Here is a 23133-nt window from a genome sequence, read left to right as displayed (position 1 = left end):
TGGACTCCGTAGGACGCTGCGATCGAACAAAATTCGCCACCGCACGAAGTTAACAATCTACAAGACGCTTATTAGACCGGTAGTCCTTTACGGCCATGAAACATGGACTATGCTCGTGGAGGACCAACGCGCCCTTAGTATTTTCGAACGGAAGGTGTTGTGCACCATCTACGGCGGAGTGCAGATGGCAGACGGAGCGTGGAGGAGGCGAATGAACCATGAATTGCATCAGCTGCTTAGGGAACCACCCATCGCTCACACCGCAATAATCGGTCGCCTGCGATGGGCTGGGCATGTCGTGAGCATGTCAGTTAAAAAAGTTCTCAATAACGATCCGACTGGAACGAGACGGCGGGGCGCGCAGCTAGCAAGATGGATCGATCAAGTGGAAGGCGACCTGCGGACCCTACGTAGACTACGTGGCTGGCGAATTACGGCCATGGACCGAGTGGAATGGAGACGACTTCTTCGTACAGCAGAGGAAACCACGGCCTGGAGCTGATTAACAACAACAAGATCGGAAGGTGGTAGCAGCACTACCATGAGCATCTGAATGTCGCGGAGACGGCTTATACCAAGAGAGCAAGGAGAATGATGATGGTGGTGTGCCGACCCCCACAATAGGTGAAGTGATCCAAGCCATCAAGCAGCTCAAGAACAACAAGGCAGCTGGCAAAGATGGCATCACAGCGGAGCTTATCAAGGTGGGCTACCTGTCTGCACCGGCTGATAGTCACGATCTAAGAAGCAGAACAACTACCGGAGGCGTGGAAGGAAGGACCATCACCATTCTTAACGCCGCCCGTAATGCCTTTCTCAGATCATCTTTTGTCGTCTATCGCCGCAAGCAAGTAGATTCGTGGGAAGTTCTCAAGCCGGTTATGTAGACGGGTGATCGACAAGGGAGCAAATCTTTGTGTTGGGACAGATCCTCCAAAAGTGTCGCGAACACCAAGTCCCTACGAATCATCTATACATAGATTTCAAGGAAGCCTACGATACTATTGACCGTGAAGAGCTATGGAAAATTATGGACGAAAACGGCTTTTCCGGTAAGCTGACAAGACTGATAAAGGCCACGATGCATGGTATACAGTGTTGTGTGACAATAACCGGTGCGTTATCACGGCAACAAGGTAATGGTATTTCCTGTCTCCTGTTCAACATCGCGCTAAAAGGTATTATGAAACGTACGGGTTTTAATATGCGGGGCACGATCTTCAATATACCTAGCCAATTTATTTGTTTCGCTGACGACGTGGCCATTGTCGGAAGGTTGTTCCAGGCGGTTGCCGAGGAGTATACCAAACAGAAACATGAAGCGGTAAAGGTTGGATTAGTAGTGAATACGTTTAAAACCAAGTACCTGTTAGCCCCGCTCTTTTTCATTTTAAAAATATCGGCAAGGTATCATCCGACACCTGCCGCTTTTGTAACTCTGAACCTGAAAGTTCAATGCATCTGTTTTGCTTTTGCATTATCAAGGCACCACTTCTTAGGAAGTTTGCTTCTTACTCCATATCAGGTATGGAGCCTAAATCCCAAAACGGTCATTGGCTTTATAAACCATGTAGTACCGAATTGGGGCACAGGATTACAACTATTCCGCTCAACTCCATCAATGGATATGAGCGATCCGTAAACTATGTACAGCAATCGGGGCCTGCCACAAAAGACGATCATTAAGACTGTCGCAGTGGCCTTTTAACCCAATGCCCTTCTGGCATACAAAAAAATAACCTGTTAGCGGGAGGAATCGAGTGCGATCGAGCTCGCATAGGTAATAGTGTGGTAGTCGACGGGGACGAGTGGACAAATTTGTATAGCTCGGATCGTAGCAGCAGAGAAATACGCAGACGTATTCTTGTCGGAAGTCGTGCTTACCAAATGTACCATGATAAGACCGGTAGTCCTCTACGGGAACGAAACGTTGACAATGTTCAACGGAGACTTGAAAGCACTGGCCGTTTTTGATCGTCGTGTGGCTAGGACCATCTTTAGCAGTGTATGCAAGAACGGTGTATGCAGGAGAAGGAAGAATCACTGGCTGGCGCAGCTCTTCAGAGGATAAGTAAGTAAGTAAGTACCAGCCCTAACGATAAGCGAAGTTAAGGAGACCATCATGCAGCTAAAGAACTTTAAATCGGCTAGGAAGAATGACATCGGAGCGGAGGTTTTTAGAACGGGATCAAAAAAGCAGGCCACTTGTCCGCACTGGTTAATTGGAGGAATGGAAAGATGGTGTTAACTGCCCGATGTACAAGAAGGGCGACAAGTTGGACTGTGAGAACTATAGAGCAATCGCCGTTCTCACCGCCGCCTACAAAGTGCTGTCCCAAATAATTATCCACCGTATATCACCAATTGCGAACAGATTTGTGGGAAATTATCAAGCCGGATTCGTTGAAGGACGGTCTACAACAGATCAAATATTAACACTGCGGCAGATCCTCCAAAGGGTCTTGAATACAGACTTCAAAGCCGCATATGATATTATCGACCGAAGATAGCTATGGAAATTTATGGACGAGAACTGCTTCCCCAGGAAGCTCATTAGACTGATTCAATCTACGATGGATGGTACACACTGTTGTGTTGTGGTCTCTCATGCCTGCTGTTCAACATAGCACTACAAAGTGTTATGAACCAAGCGGATAGGAACACACGGGGCACGATCTTCAACAAATGCAGTCAATTGATCTGCTTTACCTATGAATTAAAAGAAAGCAAATGCTGGCTGGCGGAACCAAGGACAACCGACTCCGCTTGGGCAGTAACGTAACGATCGATGGCGATGACTCATGACCGCCGGCAGTAGTGTAACGATCGATCAATGCAATCATCAGTTAAGTGATCTCTCCAGAACGTACAAATATCGATTGTTTGAAATATATGAAGAATTAATACAATACATCTTAAAAGTACAAGTAGTGTGAATGGCAATAAGTCACATCAGAATGATCAACGAGCGATTGCGAACCACGTTCACTCCGATTCGTATTGTTAGCGTTCGTCTCATTCCTGAGTCTGTTCTGACAAACTCGCTGCTTTTTCACATCCTCTTTGACTCGTTTTTTTTTCAAGAGCGGTTCGTACGCTGTTAAGAATTGAATTAGAAGGTATATTTTACTTGTACAATTTCCTTATTGTCACGAATTTCACCAGTAATTCGATATCAATTTTTAACGTATTCGTTTGGACGTTCACACTCGAAGCGTTACAAACTATTTTCCCCGTAAACAGGAAGTTGGAAAAGTCCGTTTGTCCATGAAGGCCTAAAGTTTGGCAGTAGGATCGATTGGGCAAGCCACCGCCTCTCTCGTTCGATGCCAGTTCGGTGATAATATTTAACGACGGGTGCCAAAAATCGACAGCATTGTTGTAGCACGCCGAGGATCACCACCCATCCACCCACACACATGGGACTGCTGCTGTAGTGGAATGCAAATGGACACAAATGAATGCAGGAAACCACACCGTGATACGACCACCATCGGGGTGTGGGAGGCCAATTTGTTGCACGGTAGAATGCTTCTGATTAAAAGCAGAGCTAGTTTCGGTTACGGGGTTGCTGCTGCTGCTGCTGTGCATGTTGATATGTTAGGCGAATTTGGAGGGAAAAATAAATAAAAATTTGCTTCAAATTGGCGGTTTGGGGATGAGTCGGTTACGGTTGATGGGAACGAACGAATTCCATGTTTCGGGATTATGCAATAAACTGAACGGTGAACGTTTGCTTTTGTCCGTTTCCCATTTCTATTCTGGGGGTTTGTTAAAATAGGAGAATTTTTGGTTGAGTGTTTCTTTTTTCTATCTTTTTTTTTTGGTTGCAACGTTTTGCTTCAAAGTTCAAATCTGAAATCGACCAATTCGGTGAAGTGGTCCGTTCGTACGTCGGCGTACGCGAGCAGGAAAATGGTGTTGTATAGTGATATCTCTCGCACGCGCTTATCAAGGATATTAAATGTAATGATTATTGGCACCGTTGAATCCGAAACGGAAGAAACCGAATGGTTTTTTTTTGTTGCTGTTCTGTATCCCAAACCCGGATCGGAAGCGCGGAATGGCGGTAGCCAGGAGATATGTCGAAAGTTGATGAGTTCATTTGAATGCCGAGCGGCGAATGTGTTGTTGGCCTATGAGGGTGAAAATACTGGATGAGAGTGAGATGTGGATAGAGATTCTCAGCGCTATGAATGTATACTGAAGTTCACAAGGAAGAGCGTAACTTGGATTTTTCGTTGGATTCTCGATACAGGAAAGTACAGGAGGAAGAGTATGGAAACTGAAAGATTGAAAATCGTCGATTGATTGATAAATTGATTTTTTTTCTGTAAGGAATGTTGATATGGTTTTACAGAATGAGATAATAACGAAACAATTTGGGGAGGGTGTGGATCATTTGATTTGATTTTGTTTTTTTTTGAGGGGGAGAAAGGAATAAGAAATGAGCAGAAATTAAAAATCGGTGACCGTCTACAGGTACCTGTTGTGAGACTGATTTCCATAGCACGCTGACGGTGTCCCAAAACCTTAAACTGAGGCAAAGATACTTCACTCGAGACTCCGACTGAATTGGGGCCTTCATTCCATTTATATCGGATATCTCGCATCGTGTATCCGACTAGAGTAGCGAGAGGAATAGAGTTTTACGACAATTTGTTTTGATATGTGCGTTACAGAACGGGTTAAAAGGCAAAAATTAGACATCAAACATAACGACATAGGTTAAGCACTTAATTAAGGTACAAGATCCGCTTTTATCACTGACAACTTGGTTTGCGTTTGTCGCTTGACTGTAGGTTTCTCACGATTTCTTCCTTGCATCTAATTAGCTGTTTAGTTTTAGGTTCGAGCATTACTACTACTGATAAAATGGTTGGCGTGTTTACCTGTCAATCTGGAAATGTGTTTTTTTTTTGGTTGGCCAAACTAACGTTGTTGGACCCTAGCTTAGTTCTGGTTTCTCTGGCAATTACTTTAGTTTGGACGAGAAATTAAAAGGACTATTATTACCTACTGATTAAACTGGTGACTGGTACGAGCGAGCGGTGTCAATTGGGCTTCGATGGTCTGAAAGTACCCCAACTGTCACTGTCTAATCCGGTCGCTAGCAGGGTTACTGTTTTACTCTCGATTACGTTCTAAAGAATAATATATACACATGTCAAAACCACAAAACAATTGATACTGTAAAAACGATTTTTAAATATCGGAATGGAAATTAAAACTGCATTGAAACTGAAGTTGAGAACAAAAAAACAAAACCATCATGAACAGGGTGGGAGCCCTCTATTTAGTTGGTGGTTTGTAGCACGGAGCTGGCCCGATAGGTGTCGCCCTATCGGTAGAGAATTTTGTCGCATTGTCGAAATGTGCGCAAAATTTCTTAGCTAGTTTGCTTATATGTACTAAGTGGGAAGATGTAACTGAGGGAATATTATAGGCAGAAGCTGATTTTCAGAATAAAACAAGACTTATACTCTTGTGTTTGTGGGTGGGTGGGAGATTAGGAACTAGACTTATTGTTGTATGTGACGGAGAACACAAACTGAAAAGGTCACAAACGAAGTGATAAAACTGAAAGGGCTATAAAGGCTGTGACGATTAACTGTGGGAGTAGTATTATTCGGTGGTATTAATTATTATCAAAATGGAATGCTCGGTGTTTGCTTGCAAAACTAATAATAGTCCGATTAATTACCACCCTGAAATGAGTTTCTTGATAGCTGAATTTGCACACAATTGATAGACGCAGGAGTTTGCTAATTTAGCGCTAGCCGTCGTAGGGTAGGTTTTACTTTTACTTTCTAGCTGAGTTTTTCTTCACTTCGGGAGGAATTGCTTTCCTCGTTCCATTGATTTTCAAACAATGAATCAAAGTAAAACGAAAAAAGAAATAAACAAACAACATAAAGTATTAAAATAAACTGATGTGCATTAGTGTTTTTAAACGGTTAGATTGCGTACATATTTTATAATTATTTTTTGGAAAGGACAAAACTGAACATTTGATCAGTTAGCTTTAAAGAAAAACAACCATGAGTGTGTGCCTCTTTAGGCATTGAAGGCACTTGATTTTAATTTAACACTGAGTAGTAGATAAGTAAACATAAAAGTGTGAAAGTGTTTTTGTGTGAAAAGTGGCAATGTGTTGGGCTCAAGTTCTGCACCAATAAGTTGTGCTGTTTTAGTTTTTTGTTTTGCAAAAGTATGGTGATTTTCTTCGTTGGTAAAAAAACAAAAACAAAATTATTCGCCTCCTCGGAACTCACGAGTCCGGTTCGGCGGGTGACGTGACAAATCCGGGTGGTGAGTGTTACGATCATTTATCAGTGGAGGTGTGAGAAAAAATGGGAATAGTTTTGTTTTCTTTCCAGAAAAGGTAACACAGTTTGACAGCAAACGAATAAAATGAGAAAATAGTGTGGGTGTTAAACGGAGTGTAAAGAGAGAAGGCAACAAAGAGAGAATAATTATCGTACTGGTTTTTATATCTCACTGTTAATGGCAGAAAGATTTTGGGTTAGTTGAAGAAAACAGAAAACGAGATGAAAGTCGAAACTCAAAACTGAAACGAAAACAAAGAATCATGAAGAACAATGGCGAAGGAGATGGCGAAGAAAGAGACAGAATGAGGGAAAGAATTTGAGAAGAGAAAGAAATGTAGTTTGGATTTTTAAAAGTTTTGCTCATGATGGGGTACCTGTGGTAAGGTTAATTTCGGTCGCCCTCTGCCTGTGACCCAGTACTCTAAATTGTGGTAGTTCTACTTCGCTGCTCATTCCGACACTACTTAGGCCGTCTTTCCAGAAGTACCGGATATCTCGCATAGTGTAACCGACTCCAGGGTTTGCAAAAATTGATTAATTTTCAGTATTGATGGCAAATATTTGGATTATTGAATTGGAATTTTGATTATTGGATCCGATTCGAGTTTGTTGGTTGTTCCGAAGATTTGGGTTTTTCGTTTTCGTTTTGGATTAGATATCGTGTATGTTTCGCGATGGTTAAATTTGGCCGTTTGATTATTTGTTTTTTTTTGTTTCGCAAAAGTACCACGATATTCGCTGTTGTTTTAATATTACAGATTTTCGACATATCGTCAATGTGTGGTTTGATTCAATGAAATTTGTGAAGAAATGAGAGAAAACGAAAAAAAAACAAAAAAATTAAAAAGATTCAAATGGTTATACTGGCGTAGTTTCCTATGCAAAGAATAGTCACACTATTTCGTAACACTGTGAACTGAACTATTCGGAAGAGAATAAGCTTGGCATACATTCATTTTGAGTATTTGGTTTGTTATGCAGGGTATTTTTCTCTAAAAATACAAATTTGGATGCTTGGTGTAGTAAGAAGGTTGTCAAAGCTCGTTCTTAGTGTTTGCCTTTGTAAGAAATTACTCGATTCCATTTTTTTTTGTTTGATAAAAATTACTCCAAGAAATTTCTAAGTTAAGATAGGAAAAACACACATTACGGAAAACAAAATTTGACCAGATTGAGAGGAGAAACTAGGAAAAGAAATTACAAAGAAAGATAAATTTATTAGTGAACATACATTTCACCTAAGCTGAATTTCGAAACTAGAAAAATTGAACAAAAGAGTCGAAAGGAGTAAATTCCTTCCACATATGCAATAGCCAACATTGCTAGTTTCTTCGGCGAAGAGTCATTACGCAAGATTTTGATAGTCGATATCTTGAAGTGATGCAAGAAACATTAACCAAAGATATAAGACAGTTCAGCAATAATAAAAACGAATGTGTCGTGAGAGCTCCTGTATGTCCAAAGAGAATAAATGGCAATAGTTTCTAGCTAATGGTTTTTCTTTTTTTGCGATCTAAAACAAAAAAATACTGGAAAAACTAATTTGAAAAGACAAAAACTAAAACGGAAGGAAAGCGAATATTGTAGAAAACCATGCAGAATTCAGTATGATGTCAGCAATTCACTCTCAACCAAAAATCAAAACGGTTAGGAATAAATGATTGTACTCTTCAACGAAAAAGTTAAAAACATTCTTCGAAACAGCTGCTTTCGGTAGGTAGCCGAACGTCTGCTAATATTCTCTTATGAAAGATATTTAATTAAAGCGCTCCTGTTTGATATTCATGTGGAAAACGAAAAATAAAGTATTGTAATATTCCTCTAAACCAACAAACAAACCAAAAATGTGACAACTTCGGTACGAGCAAACACAAATATAAATCGAAAACGGAAAACTCCAATTGCTTGCAAAAACAAAACAAATCCCTTTGCTGCAAGTACACAAGTAGGAAATTTTGACTTCAAATAAGTTAATAACAAATAACAAAAAAATCGATGGATCACAAACGGGGGCAGCAAAAAAGAAAACAAAACGGACAGCTAATCATTTCACTCGCAGCACCGTAGGGGGGGAAAACAACACAAAACTAACAATAAAAATCTAATACAACACAGTTCTCGATGCTGAAGGAGTTAGGGTAGGTATGTTAGCGGAAAGGATAAATGATTTTCTTTCAGTAACGGGAGACATTCTCGTTATTTTTTTTTGGTTCTCAGAGACATGCAAATTTTCATGCTGGTCGAGTTTGGTTCCTTCTTTCTTGTGGTGGTGGTGGTTGGATAAAAATGAAATTGATGATGGCGGATGGCGCGGCGATGTTTCGGTTTCGGTGAGACCCTATGATTTCGAGTTTCCGGCTTATACCTATAAAAGCCGCAGGCTTTGTCGGCTGCATATATGTTTGTACCTAATCGAATAAGAACAAGAGAATGAAAGTAAATGTTTGAGTGGAAAAAAGTCACACAAAAATGGCATGCAGATGGAACGGAAAAGATGGCAGCATATGCGAGCGAACGTGTGTGTGTTTGACGGTTTACGGATCTGATAATGAAATGAGGACCTGTTTTTGATTTTATGTTTGCTCTGTTGTTGGAGAAGTAGCTTCCGGGGGCCCCATCGATCGGTAGCTGGTTTGCGATCATCGCTCGTTCCGTGCTGCGTTTTATTTTTCTCCGTCATTAAATTGTAAGGTGAGGTATGATTTTGATGAAATTAGAACGAGGCTAGGTTGGCAGTTCTATGAAAGATTTTCGAGAATTTGTTGGAATGTATAATACAAAGGAGATAGAATCAATAAGTATAAAAGCCGTGCGCAAGACACAAAATACCAGCTTATTGGAACACAACGAAAAAGAGAAAGAATTATTACTTGGATTCGTTGAAAATAAAGCGGAATTAAAGTTAGTTCAGACTGTGGAAATGGCGCTGATGCGGTTGTCATGAGTGGAAAACTGATCAGTTTGGTGTGTTGTTGTTAGTAAAACTTTTTAATTTTAAATGAATAAAACCGCTTCTAAGGATTTTAGAATTTTTATATTGAACATGAGCTTCGTACATATTTATTTAGTTTCCAATTTCGCATCAATATTATTACTTAAGCTTGGCACCTAGTGTTCGCCCAAGCTTGAAGACTATCCTCTTCAAACGAGAATTCCCACATTATTCTCAGTGATAAATATGAGATGGTCGCCAATCGCTATTTTGTCAAATGCTGGTTTTTTTGATATGCGACAAGACATATTTTACTGATTTTACCTACCGTCCCTTCATCAATTGTAGAAACCGTTTCAAAATGTATGTATGACCGCATTTCAAGGTCAAGACTAAAGACATGAGATTAGTCTATTTCATAGGAACGGGGCATTTCGCCGAAAATCCGCGCTGAGAACCGCGACTAACACGCTGACAGGCGAACAACGTCACTTGTAGTACCTTGCAAGTCGTAAGGGCCTGCAAGGTGTCGTCGTCCTGCCAGTAAAAACAAGTTAGATTTAAAACTTCTCGGTCGGTAGTTATCTACAATAGACGGAGGAAGAGGCACAATTTGTGTTTAAAACCCAACCATACGCATCGCTTTCTTGATAAGTGGGTTTTGCAGTCTCCTTTTGTTCAGCACCTCTATGGTTCCTTTACCTAGGTACAATAGGTACAAGTACCAGCGAACCACATGCCATGGCGGGTGTTGTGGGTTCGAATCCGGTTATAATGTCAGATTATAGCTTGGTTCGACTCATGCACCTTCCAGCATCGGACAAAAGGTAGGAGTCAGAATCAAGTAGCTACCAATACCCCCCCCTCCTCACCTTTCCGATCTTTCCGTTTCTTCACTAAAAGTTTTCATTTCTTTCCCCTACCGCCCTTCATCAATTGTAGAACCACCGCTTCAAAAAATATGAATATAAATGCCTGACCGCATTTCAAGGTCAAGACTAAAAACATGAGATTAGTCTATTTTACTGATGCTGAAATGTCCCTCTATGGGAGCTGTTCCGGATTTATAGTATCCCCTGGATCCGGTTGGGGCGCTTACCATGACTTATAACTACAGCAAAGTAACCAATCTGATCACAGTCGATGATTTGTTATAGGAAATCAACATGTTTCAAACAAATTTCAAATATTTAGCAACATTGTCTTATAAGCTACGTCGCGGTCCTTTACAGAACACGGGAATAAATCCGATACCATGTGACGTATGGCCATAATTCATAGATATTATGAAAATAGAAAATATTCTTGGGAAAATTTGATGGCCAAATTTGGTGAAAAAATATTGAAAGATAAAGAAGTCAGGGCCATTTTAGTAGATTTACGGGTGCTAAAAATGATGTAGAATTTGCAGGGGTTAATTGGATGAACTTGGAAATTTTCGATATAGACCAAAAATATATCGAGGTGATAGCAGGTGGGGTTCGCAACCACGATCTTTCGGTTGGTACCCGAATATTTTACTAGCTAAACTACCACCACCCGCTATTAGTATTAAACTACCTAATATAGCGGGCGGCGGTAGTTTGGCTAGTAAAACAGTCGGGTACTATCTAATGATAAGTAAAATAAGTTCAAAAATTTTTATTTTTATTCTTTATGAGGCTGTTATATGCGTGTAGAAAGGGATTTTTTGTTGTTGGTGTCTTCATGATAGTTTCTACAATTATAGCAAAGTGTTCGCCTATATCCAACGAAAAAGAAAACGAGTGGTAATTTTTACCACCCAGAAACAAAATATTACACTATTATTCTCAGACGTCAAGTATTTGTTTTAGATTATGGATTACCTGATTCGGTTTTCTTTAATTTTGTCATAACGAATAATTTTACGGTCAGGAATTTAGGAATTAATATTCCTAAATAACAATTTGAGTTTTATTGCACTCATATTAGATTTAATACCATCCAGTTGTTTCCCCAGGTACGACACTGCAGTGGACGAAAAGGACGAAAGGTGGAACTTTTTTCTTAGCGTCTTTTGTTTTCATTTTAGCATTTCGGATCTTCAGCACTTTTGTTCGTACCCCTCATTATCTGAGTGTTAAAAGTTAGTCATGGCTTACTATGATAAATGCAAAAAAAAAAGTTGGTATTAGATTTGGTTAATGTAAAAACTATAAAATTTTATGTAGAAATTACATTTCTATCTCTATCCAGTGCAGAACTATAGAGCATTTGCTTAAAAAATTCTTTAAAAATTAGTTTTTCATACTTAACTTTCGTTGGTTGCATTTTACAAGAACATATTATTTGATAATAAGCTTGCAGGGCGTTATATCATTGCGTATGAGTGTTGGTAAGAGGAAATGGTTGTCAACTTAGGGACAATTTTTTTTTATTTTAGGGTGTAATGAATTTGAGTTGGTTTCCGAGCCACCATATATCTCACATTTGTGCAAATAATGGACCAGTATTGATTGTTTATATTATACGGTACCAAAATATTAAATTTAAAAAAATGGTAAGTAGGTAAAGTTAGAAAATAGACACTGAGGAAGCCTGCAAGTCGTAGGCGAAATACGTATCTGTCGTGAATAAATATACATAGTAGAATTAAATTGGATAAGTTTTCTTCTTTTCAATTTTAAATAGGTAAAGGTTTTATATAGCTGGAGCAGAGGAATGGCGATAGTTGGTGCCTTAATTTTATGTCATTTTCAATAAAATGACATTATATATTGTGCCTTAAGTATTTGTACTTTCCAACTATTTGTAAATTTTTAGACGCATGAGACTTCATCAAATTTAGAATTAAAATAACCTTTGTTAAAATAACATTGTCTAATAAAAGATAGTCGCGCTTTTGTAAATACGCTTACGAACTAGTGGTTTCGAAACGTACCGTAAATTCAGGTGAAATTGATCACCTTTTCGAGTATTTTTTAAATGTCTTTATACAGAAACATGTTTAGGAAAATGATTCAATTTTAAAATAAGTACTGTAGTGCTGGCTACACGACAGTGTCATGTATATCTTATATAAATAGTTTTATTTTAGATACAACTTAATGTCATCGTGAAATTGAAAAATCGCAAATCACGGGTGAAATCGTGAAATTGATCACGTGGAAATCAAGACGACATTGCTATCAAACCATATGCTTTGACAGCAATAAACTAGCGTGCAGTATACAAACTGGCGTAATCGAGATAGGAAACATAACATCCTGCATGTAGGCAACAATGTCGTATATAACAACTTGTAGAAAAATGTGGCAGTCAGCCCTACATTAGCATGTTCGATACGTCTGCTGAATAAGCATGAACGATAAAAAGAATATTAAGTAAATTTTAGCATCGTAATTGCGTTTTTTTGTTTAAACATAGCTGTTTATAAGTGAAAATGTACGATTTACGTAAACAATCTTCACTTATCTAGTGAAACTGATAATTCAATTCTCGTCATATACGGGAGCTTGATTGTCTCTTTATAGATTTGTATTTGTTCTGGTTTTGTAGGCTTTGGCCCTTCAGCACTAATTAGACTACAGTTATAAGAACATTGCTAATATATTTTGAAGCCAGTTAAACTCGTTCATGAATCTGCATGTCGCTTCATGCTGCGATAAATTTCTGCTTCGTAAAGGAGGTTCAAAAGTTCTGCGCCGACGAAGGACAGCTGATGGGCTCCTGTTCAGACTCAATTGGTGGCTTAACACATGGCTTCTTACTCGACCAGACATTGACGAAGAGGATAACATCCGTTATTTCATGTTTGGCAGTCACAGTGTCCAGATCGACAAGCATACAAAGCTGCTCATATGGAAGGAGTTGTTCGTTGTTCCGTACCAAGTTTCTCAAAGCCAATCTTGCGAATTTTTTCTGAATGCCTTCCAGCCGATTAATTTGATAGGTATACTGCGGCCTCCAGACGGTACTCGCAAAGTCCAGTTTGGATCGAACTAAGCCAGAAAATATAGCGAGTAGTTCATGCGGATCGTTAAGTTCACAGCCAAATCGGCACACTAGTGCAAACATCTGCAAATATTCCGTGACTAAATTTTTGGTATGGCAGTTGAACGAGAGTTTTTCATCGAATACAATTCCTAAGTCCCGTACTTCGTAGCTATAATTGAATATAATTGATGCTGATCTCCTAGTAAACGTCAAGACAGAACATTTTCCAGGATTTACTGACAACCCACAGTCAGCACAGAATCTCCCGAAGTTCACTAAATCTTGTTGCAGGACAATACATTCTTTGACGGTCTTTACTGGTAATAACAGTTTGACATCATTAGCGTATACCGGAATGTTTGCTCTGTCGATGAAGGTGGGGATACTGTTCATCACTAGTACGAAAAGTAAGAGGCCTAGATGACTTCCTTGTGGCACACCTGAGTTCACGGTGAATGGCTGTGAAATTTCACCGTGAATTTTCACATACTGCGTTCTGCATGTAGCTTAACCAGTTTGCCATCGAACCTCTAATGCCGAAATCATAAGCTGCATCTAGTACGAATTGAATGTGTAGTTGCATTTCTCCATGTAAGCACAAATGCCACATGAAGTGTTTGTAAAATTTAGTATTGTCTGTATTTTGCACTCTTTTATAAATCTTTATTCTGCTTCACAAATAGAACAAACTTTCGCAGTTGGCAGCTCCATTTTGCACCCATAGCGACCTAGAAATCAATGTTGTTTCAGTTATCAATAGTTTTATTTTGTAAAAGGTCAAATTGAACAAATTCTGTTGCATTATTTTATTCATGAAAACTATCAAAGCACAGCCAGACAATTAGAGAACCGAATTAGTTCTATTAAAACTTCTTTCTGCAATGAAATTTGTGTTAATGGAAAGGAGTTGTATCGGGCATGTTGAAAATTACAATTCGATCAAAATAGTAAATTTTAAAAAAACAAGCCTTTTACAAGATCAATCTTGTTGAAAGCCAAGTGACTTTGATCTTTAGAATAATGAATTTTTGGTCGTTAGTCGCGGGGATCAGTTTAACCCGACTGATCAATTTCGTCCGAATCGACGGTACTTTTTGGCAGGAATTCATGAATCTATCCGCATGGCCCATTAATTGTTTGAAATAAGGCCGTTGCAAATTATTTTTAAAGTCCTTGTCACTCCCCCTTCGAAGTTGGTTTGAAAACTCTGGGGGGGGTGGGGGGGGGGGGGGGTTGGCAAAAAAATAATATGCAGGATATAAGTTAAACATTTTTTATGAAATCAATTGACTGTAGGCTCTATAGAACTCGAAAAATGAGTGTACGAGTAGAGTTAACGCTTCTAACACGGAACAGAAATGGAAATTCAAACAATGCACAGTGGGCAGAACCGACTGAAAAAACGGAACTTTTTGTTGCAGCTGTTTTTAAGGGGTAAAAAGTAACTTTTCTTATGAAAAAAATCACGAGAATTCCATTGGTAATAGTCTTAGCGCGTGGAAATGACGGGAAGTAGCCTATTTTGCCCCATTCAGTTTTTAATAGTTTTGAAAAAATCATGTATAAACCTTCGCTCATTTGAGATTCTATGGTAATGAAAAGAAGAAGAATGTTTGGAAAAACGTATATGAACAATTTTATTTTAATACAACATAATCTAGACGTTCGTTTTGCCCCATTTTACTCAATGTTTTTGTACTACAGGTGAAATGCCAATTCGATACTTTTACCAGAGATTTTCAAGAAGGCATGCCTGTTGGGAAGGTTGGAAAAGGTCGAACGACGATCAAGCTTTTCACAAAAATGTGACGATTTGAAAATATGACGATTTTTGTGATCACCCTAGCTCAGAAAGTGGCACCCTATGCGTCCAGTAAACAAGTGCGGGTCTAAGATTTTTCGACTAGGAACAAACACCAAATGTGAACGAAATCGAAGCACTTTTATAGTTGCTCGTTTTTCTCTAGGACAGGACGTGCCAAGTGTCAACCGCGACGTTGACCCAAAATTGACCCAATTTCTGATTGGCTGAAAGCGACGAGCAACCGTCGACTGGAAAATATAACGCGGTATCGCTTTCAGTGTTGCTGAAACTCATTAGTGGGAATACGACAATAAGTTATTACTTCCGAATTTTGATTTCTTTTGTATTCTGTAGTTCTATGCTTGGTTCTACATTAGTTTTGTTTGTACACGAATTTTAATTTTCAAAATGAAATGCAAAACATGATTTTGGTCGCATAAACTGTGGCGTATTCGGGAGCTGTTGTTTGGCAAACGAAGTTATTCTTAAAATAATATGTGCAGGCAACAGTGGTGCAGAGTGTAACAAAGAATATTCAACCGGGATGGTGGTAATAATAAGAAGAAGAGTAATGAGCCATTTGGCACGTCCTGTCCTAGGCTTTTCTATCAATACTTTCTCAGATTTTAGTACAAGTTGTAGGGTAAAACAAGGTAAAACATTCCCTTACACGACATTTTTGTGAAAAGCTTGATCGTCGTTCGATCTTTTGAGTTTTTCAACCTTCCCAATAGGCATGCCTTCTTGAAAATCTCTGGTAAAAGTATCGAATTGGCATTTCACCTGTAGTACAAAAACCGTAAGTAAAATGGGGCCAAACGGACTTCTAGGTTATGTTGCATTAAAATAAAATTGTTCATATACCTTTTACCTTATATTCTGCTTCTTTTCCTTGCCATTGAATCTCAAATTAAAGAGAGTTTGTACACGATTTTTTCAAAACTATTAAAAACTAGGGGTGAATGGGGCAAAATAGGTTACTTTTCGTCATTTCCGCGCGTTGAGACCATCACAAATCGATTTCTCGTGATTTTTTACATAAAAAAGTTACTTTTTATCTTTTAAAAACAGCGGCAACAAAAAGTTCCGTTTTTTCGGTCGGTTTTACTCACAGTGCAAAGGAAGTTCCGAAAAGCGGCAAAAAAAAAATTTCTTTCTTTTTTGTCGGAGCATGCTCCTGGTCCTAATCCACTGAAATACTTCGAGTTGTGTGTCATAAAGGAGTGTACCCCTTTAGACATACGGATGTTAGGCATAATGGACGATAGGCATAACGAACGTTAGGCATATTTTGCCAATTGACTCAGTTGAAAAGGAAGAGAGCGGCTCTGCCTCCGCAGTGATCGGCGCCCTGGATTATCTATGAAATTACGAAAAATGATTTTTTCAGGAATTATAGCAAATGGTCGTAATGCTAAATGGTCGCTTATGATTACGCCAATGTTTTATGCCAAACGGCGTTATACCAAAAGATTTGATGTTGGGTGAGTGGCCCCTGTTCTCATAGTACTGTGAGGGACCGTTGATGGGATCAATACAATGTGTGGGACAGCGAAATTTTGAAAATTTTGCCTGTCGTCCATTATGTCTACAATCCATTATGCCTATCGTCCGTGAGTCTATGGTTTTCGGCGATTCAATCGACGATTAACATAGTTTTAGTAGATGGAATTTTATAAACACATTCCTTTTAGATAAACAGAAAAAAATACTCTGAAAACTCATATCGATTTTTTTTAGTTTTTATAATACCCAATGGAGCAAACAATATTACAAATACGGTTCCTAAAGTTACCTGGATTTGGTTTGAAGTTGTTGCATTTAAAAAAGAAATTTAATTTATGTCCTCTATTTTGTCCTTTAGGAAGATTATCTGCTTAATTATCAAGCTCATCAAATTTTGTGTGCTTTAGCTGAAACGTTTTCTAGGATGTTTTACAACAAGCAAACATTCTTAGAAACATTTTCCTAAATTCTAATTAACATGTTATTCTAACAAGCAGAATAAATTGCGCAGATGGTAAGTTTTAGATCTTCTTTGAACATATGTACGAAAAATATCTTCACTTTCATACTGTTCAACTCTAGAATTAACCTTTTTCTAATCCAGTGCACCCATACATGATGTTTTTATCGACTTGAACAGCTCTCACACCCTTGGTGGCCGTGTCGTGTTAGTAGTATATAGTAGTGACTCAGACAGTTTACCTCGAAACTTTGCCCACCAAGATCGGTCCATTTATCAAATGGTTGTTTGCGAACCGTAAACGAACGATATCTACTTCATACACCATTTACCAGGACCAGACCCTGCCTGATTGTGGTTTCGAGAGCATTTAATTTGAAACCTTCATCAGTAACACAGTTCGATCCGAACCGAACACGTGGACACACTTTCCGAAGCACTTGCTCAAATTTCCAGCCACCCCGTCGTAATCCTCACCGCACGTTCGGGTGTTAGTTTTCCACATCGTAAAGTTGATACCTGCAACGCGATCCCTCGCCCACCTTGTCCCATCCTCGTCACATTTGCACCCCTCCCCACCCAACCCTTTTTCGTTTAGTGGAAAAACGCTCGCTCCACCACTCGCTGAGCCCCAACCTGCGATGAAATCTTCTTGCACTAATCGTAAATTTTCACACTGCTTCGTTTATCTGCAAAAGGGTTTTCAGTTTTACCGTTCGCCCGACACTTTTATGGCTGGTAAAAGGTAAGTGCGACGACACATACAGAAGCACGGGGAAACCCACCTCAAAGTACTGCGGCAAACAGTAATCCCTCCCATATGCTTCTTCACTGGCGGTGGTAGATACCTAGTAGGTAGGTAGCTAGCTAGCCTGCAACTAGTTAGTATACGAACATCGAAAGACAGAGCCGAAAAAAATTCTCCCCAATATCTTTGGCTAGGCCAAGAGTGCAGCCTCTTTCGCTTACGTGCTTCCGACAGTATAAATCATAAAGCCATTTTCTAGTTGAGAGGATGCGCGATAAAGAGAGAAAATACAGGTAGAGGTAAAATGCATCATAATGTAAAATTTTTATTGTACTTCATATCAGCAGAGTAATTTCTGCGACACGTTCTTTTGTTAGCGTCACATTTCCCCTGGTGCTTTAACATAAACGGTATCGGCACAATTGTCTTTAAAAAGATCCTCGCAATGGGATATATTCATCCATATTATCTGCGACTGTTGGCAAATTTAGCTTATTGGATTGTTTAGGCACAAATAAGCCTCCAGGAATCATTGTGAATACCTTTTTGACATGTGCTATCTCCAACAGAAGCGAGAAGAAAAAGTGGTTCGCCCGGAAAAGATTGAACGTTCGCTCCATCTGCGTGTGTCTGCTGGGTGTGGGTGCGCCACTTGAGGAAGAGGGAGGATGAGTTTCAATTTATTCCCAAGGTAAACAGTGGCTGTGAGCTGAACGGCACACACAGAAGCATTACAGCTTCCTTCCTGTGCTTTATCGAGATCACCCCATCAGCTACACGAATCCCTACAGACCGGGGCTCCGGCGAGTCTGTTCGCTCGAATTTGGGTAGCGCGTTTGGGATTCGTTTGAATTGAACGGTGCTCAATTCAATGATTTACTTTAATCCACTGAAAGCGGCAAATATTAGCAGACGTACAGCGTAGAATAGAACGTTTTTTTGCGCCAAAAATCCAAAACTAATTGGAGCGCATTTGTAGAAAAAATTTTACGGTATCAATTCGTTGCGGAATGGTTAGATTTTTTCCTAATCCGGAATTCCTATCTACCATTGATCACTGAATTTGTGCTCATCCGTTGGCTGGCATACGGGTGTGTAGAGTTTATCTGCTGCTCACTTCCCGTCCCGGGCGGGGAGCCTCGCCGGAAGAGAATGTTTGTTATTTGCAGTAATTTAAACTTTTCTTTGCCATCGTTATCTGCCGCCCACTTTCATCCAAAAAGGGATCCACTTCCGAGAAATGGTCGCGCTGAAATAAACCTTTAATAAGACATTCCATCATTTTGCTGGGCGCAACTTTTTCCCTCCGCACCGATTGAGACCGGTTCCCAAAGAGGACCTGGACCGTGGGGCGAGTTGCATGCCTTACGTACATACTCTGCGCGCCAGTGATAAATTGTCCCGAAACAGAATGGTCGGACGGCGCGGACGGGAGGACCGTCCCGTGGCACGAGAGGATCCAATTTGTTATTTCGGAAGCTCCTCCGTCGTCGTCGTCGTCGCCGTCAGAGGGAAGGGCTTTCCTTTCCTTTCGTCGTCGCAACCTTTAGATCGCAACTAATAGGATGCAAAACACATGCGCTGGCACAGCACACTAATGGAAAGTAAATATTTATTGGAATGTATAGAAAAGCTGCTGTGTACACCGGGTCGGCCGGTTGTCACTTGATTAAACGGCATCCGTAGGTGGTACCTAACCTACTGGCTGGCAGTGCACAGTGAAGGATAAGCCGAGGCGATGAAGGTAACGACGGTTGACCCCGAACTAGGATTTAATAAGATACGCAGGTTTAACGGTAGCAGCGCAAGGACGCGCTAAGTTTGGTTCGACTTTGAAAGGAATTTTTCGCTGGTGTTTATGAGTATCAGCATTTTTTCGAGGCCGAAACTAATGGAAATTCGAGAGTTTGTCTATTTTATTTATCATTTTTCGTTAGTGGAATATTTCCAAGAATAATGGGGTTGTAAACAGCAAGCTGTTCTTGCAGTATATTGAACAATTTCTGAATCAAATCTTTACTTTAAAGTTGGTAATTGGAAAAAATGTCTAAATGAGCATTTTGGTCCCACAAAATCAGAGGAAAGGCTATTTTTTTTGCAGCGCCGAACTAAATTGTTAAAAATAAAGTAGTTGTGTATAATTTAATTATAAAATTTTATCGCAAAGGTTGATAATACTATAGCAAAAAGTTTTGAAAAAATGGTCTAACTTCAAATGACATCCCGAGTGAAATCTTCGCCAACAACGGATTGATAATGGAAGCACCACCATCTGATGAATGCATCGGTCGTATCAGCTTCAATTCGCATTCAAGGTCCTCGCTTCATCATGTGCCTAGTGCTTGCGTTTGCTATGTTAGAAGAAGTTACCTTTACCCTATGTTTAATGCCGCTGTAAATGCGAATCTGGTATTCTATTTGCTGTGGCCTAGACTTTCAATTTGGTGTTGCTCCCGGAGAAGGACTGGATAAAGCACATTCTAGCGAGTGTTTAAGTTAAGTTAATTTTTACTATTTGTGATAGAAATATTTAATGCCGTTGCGCTTTTGTTGCGTTTAATATAGATCAAATAGATCTTTTCGGTACAGAACTATCTAATGATTCCCAGTTTATTTCTCTGCCTAATCCTACTCGAACTTTCGAAAAGGTTCCGATGAAACCCATGTTACAAGAGATACTGAAAAGGGTATGTATTGTGGAGAGACTCCGTATTAACGTGCACCGTGTCCCCGGAGAAGCAAGAGGCACTCCAAACGCACCTCCGCCTTAATCTTCAGAAAAGTCGTACTTAGTGACCCAACCAACCATAAAAACCAACAATCTACTTTCTTCTACTGAACTTGCCACGAAAAGGTCCCCGCGCGGAAAGGCGGAATGAACGGAAGACAGGTACAAGTGTTGTAGAAAATTTGAAATAAACTCCTTCAGGACTTATATCGACAACATTGTGTGATACCCTAGCGTCTAGCCTAAAGCTCGATTTAGTTTATATCTGGACGCACAAAATCAGCTCTATCTCAGGTATGGTTTGACACAACAGTTAAGAATATCAAGCAATTTATTCCACTTTGGTTTTGATAGAGTCAAATTAATCAATGCCATCGTTTGCTGGACACGCCATTGGTCAACCTGAGTGACCATTTTATTCCTCTATCTGATCATCGCTCTAGAATCTCGCATCCGAGTCACTTGGCTACCCTTTTTCAGCTTTCGCTTAACAATTGCCCAGCGTGTAGCACTAGCAATCATTGCACTTGAGGAAAGCTGTAATTGTGTAACTCAAATACCTTCTCTGTACATACGCTTAGGTTACAGTAACTTTCATCCTTACATCCTCCTGGTACAAGCTTCTTAGTGCAGGTAACTAACACCGATGGAAACCGAAGCGGTGTGATGAGACAAAAATTACTGAGTGTTGGCACCAGGAGTGGACTTGCCAGCCTTGAGCGCCTGTCTTGATGGTAGGGGTGACTCTTGACGGTGAATTTCCTTGTAAGGCGGCACATGGTGAGAGTCAGCACTCCATGGTAGGAGCAGCTAACAACAGCGTCTAACCCGAACCGGGCGCAGAACACAAGGAACGTGTTGTCTCAATCACCGATGCCAAGAATAGCCCGGCTCAGTGGAGCAAAATAGCCTAATTAAACTACGAATATTCAAGTACAAAAAAACAATATTCAAGTACATTCAGATTGGAATATCGGCATCATCCTAGGCAGGACGGAAGAAATACGACGAATGAAAACTCGGTATGTCAAACGCCAATTCATAAATAGCATAAATAGGGTATTTGAACTCCGTAGATTCGGCATCGTAGCATGGCAGAAAATCAGTCCCAAGCGGGGGAAGGTATGAAAAATCTGTGATGGAAAAACCCTGTTTTACTAGAATGCCGATACTTCCAGCGAATTGGGAAAATGTTGGGTAAATGGCGATCAACGAGACGAGATGTGTCTGATAAGGAAAAAGGTCGTTTCTTTAATCAAAATTTCGTCAACAAGCTCGATGCTCGAAGCGGCATCGAGAAGAAAGTAATTGGAGACAACGTATGATAGCTGTTCGCCACGAGACATCAACATCTTTGAATATTGGATATATGAACGCTCAGCTCGGTAGAGAAGCGGTGTCTAGATCGGAAATAGGGTCCCATTCGCGTTGACGAAGGTAATTTGCTGCCATCTTCAAAAGTTGTACTGTAGGGGTGAAGCAGAATAGGAATTTGTTAAAGAGCGCAAGAGATCGAAACATTTTGGCAGATTTTCACCCACACTCACATATGGGAATTGCTGTGAGTGTGCAAGAGATCGTTTAATGTCGTCAACGCGAATAGTTTAGCCACCTGGAGGTCACCTGACTGCCGCACAATGAACCAAATTGGGTCAGGTTCGTATAGAGCGCCGGTTTTTACCTAACATCACGAACATAGGCTTTTACGCTTCGCACGTAGCGCGGATAAAAAAGAGAAAAACAGAGCATGGAAAAACTATCTAAGTATTGCCACGAGGGAGGGACTGGCTACCCAGCTAGCACCAACTCGTATTTCAATGTACGAAAACTATCGTAAATATCTCCTAACAAACTCGAAATCGTAACTAAAGCTGGATAAAGTGGGATCAAGTTAATTTTCTGTCGTATATAATGATAATGACTGACATACATACAATTTTCGGCACAAAATCGTAGAGTAGTATGGAGCGACTCGCGCTTAATCGGGTATTATCGTATAGTAATACTTATATTGTCGTAATGCTCAAAATTATTCGTAATCACGTATATCGCCTCCAAAATAGTACGAATATGCCAATTTTGCGCATGAAATACGATATATTTAGCATATATATCTGTACGTAATGCTGATTTTTACCTTTATATACATTTAAAAATGCTAGCTGGGTAAATATTGACGAGCGCGTAACGAGTAGACCGCAATACTAAGGTGGCAAACGCACCAGAAGGAGGACAAAGATCGTAAAGAATTAGAATAGCTATTCCGGACTAATAACACACATAAGTTCTTTGAGAAAGCGAGCCAATGATTACAATCCGAAAACTGACATGTATTGAGACGAGAAAGAAAACCTGGTCATAAACAAGCGTGCGGTGGTCGACAGGAGGAAGTAGTTTTTCGGTGAGTATATCAGTGACGATATAATAAAAGGAGATGGAACGGAAGTTAACCTTGGAGTACTCACAAACGCTAGTAACGTCCCCGCTCCCAGTTTCGAGAAGATCCTGCATAAAATTTAACAATTGAAGACTAAAAAGCAGCCGAAAAGTGTTAATTCCTAGCAATACTTCAAGATTTGGAAGGAGGAAAAACTACTGGAAGATGTGATGAAAAAGGTGATCGGCTCTATTGCTGTAATCATCGCGGCATTATGCTACTCTACGTC

At 39.9% G+C, this 23133-nt stretch overlaps 1 protein-coding gene across 1 annotated transcript in view; it reads right to left on the bottom strand.

Moving 5' to 3' along the window:
• Positions 1-23133, bottom strand: part of LOC128737317 (gamma-aminobutyric acid receptor subunit beta) — a 166855-nt gene that overhangs the window by 33049 nt on the left and 110673 nt on the right. Inside the window, exon 6 of the mRNA XM_053831934.1 lies at positions 6707-6844. Within this exon, the coding sequence (XP_053687909.1) occupies positions 6707-6844 (138 nt within the window). The remainder of the gene's footprint in view (positions 1-6706; positions 6845-23133) is intronic.

Source organism: Sabethes cyaneus, chromosome 2 (genome assembly GCF_943734655.1).
Source record: "Sabethes cyaneus chromosome 2, idSabCyanKW18_F2, whole genome shotgun sequence".
Classification (NCBI taxonomy): Eukaryota; Metazoa; Arthropoda; class Insecta; order Diptera; family Culicidae; genus Sabethes; species Sabethes cyaneus.
Note: the sequence above shows the minus strand (reverse complement) of the source record. Positions and strands in the feature narration are given on the sequence as shown.